At 44.4% G+C, this 4,869-nt stretch overlaps 1 protein-coding gene across 1 annotated transcript in view; it reads right to left on the bottom strand.

The window, feature by feature from the left end:
* LOC111950437 (teneurin-2-like) overlaps window positions 1–4,869 on the bottom strand; it is an 85,826-nt gene that overhangs the window by 5,942 nt on the left and 75,015 nt on the right. Inside the window, exons 24-26 of the mRNA XM_070434286.1 lie at window positions 4,065–4,240; window positions 2,999–3,234; window positions 121–417 (exon numbers count right to left, since the gene is read on the bottom strand). Of these exons, the coding sequence (XP_070290387.1) occupies window positions 121–417; window positions 2,999–3,234; window positions 4,065–4,240 (709 nt within the window). The remainder of the gene's footprint in view (window positions 1–120; window positions 418–2,998; window positions 3,235–4,064; window positions 4,241–4,869) is intronic.

The raw sequence follows: 4,869 nt of genomic DNA, 5'->3' as shown, positions 1-4,869 counted from the left end.
CAGAGACACGCAGAGACACACAGAGACACACAGAGACACACAGAGACACACAGAGACACACAGAGACACGCAGACATACAGAGGCACACACACACCCAGTAGTGTATCAGAATGCCTCACTTTGTCCAGATAGCTGAAGCTCCACACCTTGCCGTCCACAAAGGTGCGTGAGAGGATGCGTCCGAAGGTGTCAAACTCGCTCCTCTGGCTCATGCTGCCTCTCTGCAGGCCCACCAGGCGTCCGGTGGGGGAGTASGACACGTTGACCACAGCCAGACTGCTGCTGGGCAGCCAGGTGGCCGGGCGGCTCTGCTGGTCATACATGATCCTCAGCGTGAACTTACGGTGGTCGTCATAGATCTTCTCTGTGCGAGTATTGCGGTCAAAATCAATGGAGAGGAGGTTCCTGCCGTGGGCCTGTGGAGAGGGAGGAAGGACATTACATTAGTCACAGGTACCTGTGGAGAGGGAGGAAGGACATTACATTAGTCACAGGTACCTGTGGAGAGGCAGGGGACAGCTTACATTAGTCACAGGTAACCTGTGGAGAGGGAGGAAATGGCTATTACATTAGTTTCAAGGTACTGTGGAGAAAGGGAAGGATTAGGACATTACATTAGTTCACCTTTTATGGATTTACCCTTGTGGATGATGTTATTTGTGTTTAGCTGAATGTGACCATTTTACATATTATGTCACAGTTTTACCTTTCCTGTGCCTGACCGCTATTGGTTTACTTTTTGGTTTGTCATTTTTTTAGTTTTTTTCATTTTTTCGATGTGTTCCTCTTCTCTGTTGAGAGGGAGGGAAGTGGACGTTTTTTTACATGTATTTAGTTCTACTTAGGTACCTTGTTGAGCATGGTTTACTGTTATCATTTTTAGTCATCATGCTTTTTTTGATATTTTTTTTTAGGTTTTACCTAGAATGGAAGAAGGCGAGGAAAGGAGGCATTATCATTAGTCACCAGGTACCTGTGGAGAGGACGTTAATTAGTCACAGGTACCTGTGGAGAGGGAGGAAGGACATTACATTAGTCAAAAGGTACTGTGGAGAGGGAGGAAGGACATTAACATTAGTCACAGGTACCTGTGGGAGGGAGGAAGGACATTACATTGTCACAGGTACCTGTGGAGAGGACGTTACATTAGTCACAGGTACCTGTGGAGAGGGAGGAAGGACGTTACATTAGTCACAGGTACCTGTGGAGAGAGAGGTATGATCATACCTCATACATGAGGTATGAAAGGAAGACTTTGAAATACTTCTCCTTTGTCAACTAGCAAAGCTTGTACAAGCAGAGCTGGCTGGGTACCAGTTACATTTTCTTACGTTACAGCCTTATTCTAAAATGTATTAAATAAATAAAAATCCTCATCAATCTCCACATAGTAACCCATAATGACAAAGTAAAAACAGGTTTTTAGAATAAATAAATAACCTTATTTACATAAGTATTCAGACCCTTTGCTATGAGACTTGAAATTGAGCTCAAATGCATCCTGTTTCCATTGATCATCCTTGAGATGTTTCTGCAACTTGATTGGAGTCCACCTGTGGTAAATTCAATTGATTGGACATTATTTGGATAGGTACACACCGGTCTATATAAGGTCCCACAGTTGACAGTGCATGTCAGAGCAAAAACCAAGCCATGAGGTCGAAGGAATTTTCCATAGAGCTCCAAAAATGTCTGCAGCATTGAAGGTCCCCAAGAACACAGTGGRCTCRATCATTCTTAAATGGAAGAAGTTTGGAACCACCAAGACTCTTCCTAGAGCTGGCCGCCCGGCCAAACTGAGCAATCGGGGGAGAAGGGCCTTGGTCAGGGAGGTGACCAATAACCCGATGGTCACTCTGACAGAGCTCCAGAGTTAATTTGTGGAGATGGGAGAACCTTCCAGGAGGACAACTATCTCAGCAGCACTTCACCAATCAGGTCTTTATGGTAGAGTGGCCAGACGGAAACCCCTCCTCAGTAAAAGTCACATGACAGCCCGCTTGGAGTTTGCCAAAAGGCACCTAAAGACTCTGAGACCATGAGAAACAAGATTATCTGGTCTGATGAACCCTAGATTGAACTCTTTTGCCTGAATGCCGAGTGTCACGTCTGGAGGTAACCTGGCACCATCACTACGGTGAAGCATGGTGGTGGCAGCATCATGCTCTGGGAATGTTTTTCAGGGACTGGGAGACTAGTCAGGATTGACGGAAAGATGAACAGAGCAAAGTACAGAGAGATCCTTGATGAAAACCTACTCCAGAGCGCTCAGGACTCAGACTGGGGCGAAGGTTCACCTTTCAACAGGACAATGACCCTAAGCACACAGCCAAGACAATGCGGGAGTGGCTTCGGGACATGTCTCTGAATGTCCTTGAGTGGCCCAGCCAGAGCCCGGACTTGAACACGATCGACCTGAAAATAGCTGTGCAGCGACGCTCCCCATCCAACCTGACAGAGCTTGAGATGATCTGCAGAGAAGAATGGGAGAAACTCCCCAAATACAGGTGTGCCAAGCTTGTAGCATCATACCCAAGAAGACTCGAGGCTGTAATCGCTGCCAAAGGTGCTTCAACAAAGTACTGAGTAAAGGGTCTGAATACTTAAGTAAATGTGATATTACGTTTTTTAGATTTTTAATAAATTATCAAAAATGTCTAAAAACCTGCTTTTGCTTTGTAATAACAAAGCAAAAGCAGGTTTTTAGACATTTTTGATAATTGAGGTATTGTGTGTAGATTGATGAATAATTGTTTTATTTTAATCCATTTTAGAGTAAGGCTGTAAAGTATTTWTTTTTTTTWAAGTCAAGGGGACTGAATACACTGTATATATATTTAAATACAACATTACTCTGTAAATTGTATATTGTAGCTCTATTTTTCTTCTCAGTGACACGTGCTATCATACAGAGACGGCCTTTAGTCTGACAGACAACAAGCTGCATTGATTAAAAAACCTCCAGAAATGGATTGACATTCGAGCACTCCAACTTACCCTCAACTTCCTGCCATATATGGTCACTTTACTTTTGATGACTTCCTTCCTCATCCTCCACTCGATGGAATTCAGCCCGCTGTCGGTGGGCAGAGTGATGTTACGCCGACCAATGGTAGGGCTGACTGCGCCGGCTAGGATGTGGGGCTCTGTGTGGAAACTGAGGCCCATGCCGTTGGCATACGATACCCGGAGAGTGCCATTGTAACAGAACTGGTAGTTGTTCCGTACTTGGTCTGCAGGGGGAGCAGCAGACACACACACGTTATATGAGAAGTGAGAAACTAAAAAGGAACGTTTTATTACAGAGAAGACATTCCATTTGATGTGATTGAATGCTCTGCATTAGAGGAAATGCAGTCTCTGGATGCGTGTACTTTTCTCCCAGACAATAACAAGTATCCTCTCTCAGAATGACATGACCAAAGATAAGAGGGTTTTTAGTCTCTCAGCAAAATGCAGAACATGAGCTTTTTATTCCATTTCCATGCAGTAATGAGATCATGGACTACAATTGAGGAAAAAAAGGTATCTGGAAACAAAATAATCCATGGAGTTTAACGTGAGGAAAACTTCTTGAAACACGTCTAACAAAACAAGAGTACTCAAAACCAGCTCTTAACATCTTTCAAACTCAATTTATCTCCTTGAAACAGGAGAAGTAAACTTTGCGAGCCTTTAAAGACAGATTTACTTTGGAGGCTCCATTTCAGTCAGAACTCCCACATTAGATTTAAATAAAGTGTGCAGTTAAAGGTAGCCAAGTCAGTTTGCCCGCTTTTACGAGCCCCCCCCCAGGGCAGACTTTCATATAAATCTATTCAATTCTTATTCTCACGACTCCAGTAGTTTCCAGACGTACAGATGAAATTGCATTTATTTTCTGTCACACCCCCGTGGGTCAGTGGGGAAATCCGTTCTCTATTGCTCTTTTCCCCCTCCCCACTAAACGGCTGTAATAACCTCTGGGATCAGGGGCCGTCTTGTTGGGCAGCAACATGACGAAATTCCAATTCGTAGAATATATTTTTATGAGAATGATATTTTTAGGTGACATGTTAGTTACCTTGCACCACGGTGTAGGACGCCTCCGCAGAGGACAAGTTGGTGAGGACGGTGACGTCATCGTCTCTGTTGGAGCTCTCCACGTCGATGTTGACGGATTGCTCCATCTCCCGGTGCAGGCTGGTCACCACTCCCGTAGGGGAGGTGACGTTAGTCAGATGTCCCTCACTGTCATACCTGCACGGGGGAGAGAATAGGACGGAGCTGAGTCAAGTAGACATGGAGGAAAAAAATCCTACATGTGTGCTGGAAAACAAAGCTTGATTGTTTAATCAAACGTGAGAGCAACAGATGTCCTCTAGTACTCAGTGTAGTACCAGTGTCAGATACCAGATGGTGACAGTGACATAACCATACTGTTGATCTGACAGAATCCAGACCTCTCTCTCTCTCTGACTAATGCATTATTTCCATGGTGATTACTCATTTACTTCAGCCCACATGAGCATGTGAGTTATATCACTGAATTGTTCATTTACCCAGTCACATTACACATATATACACAAGTATATTCACACAGAGCGTTGGGCCAGTAACCGTTGGGCCAATGTCGACGTGGATGTCGAGTACCTCTCTGAGTCAGAGGGTTTGGGTTAAATGCGGAAGACACATTTCAGTTGAATGCATTCAGTTGTACAACTAACTAGGTATCCCCCTTTCATTCAGTTGTACAACTGACTAGGTATCCCCCTTTCATTCAGTTGGACAACCGACTAGGTATCCCCCTTTCATTCAGTTGGACAACTGACTAGGTATCCCCCTTTCATTCAGTTGGACAACTGACTAGGTATCCCCCTTTCATTCAG

Source organism: Salvelinus sp. IW2-2015, linkage group LG23, assembly GCF_002910315.2.
Source record: "Salvelinus sp. IW2-2015 linkage group LG23, ASM291031v2, whole genome shotgun sequence".
NCBI lineage: Eukaryota > Metazoa > Chordata > Actinopteri > Salmoniformes > Salmonidae > Salvelinus > Salvelinus sp. IW2-2015.
Note: the sequence above shows the minus strand (reverse complement) of the source record. Positions and strands in the feature narration are given on the sequence as shown.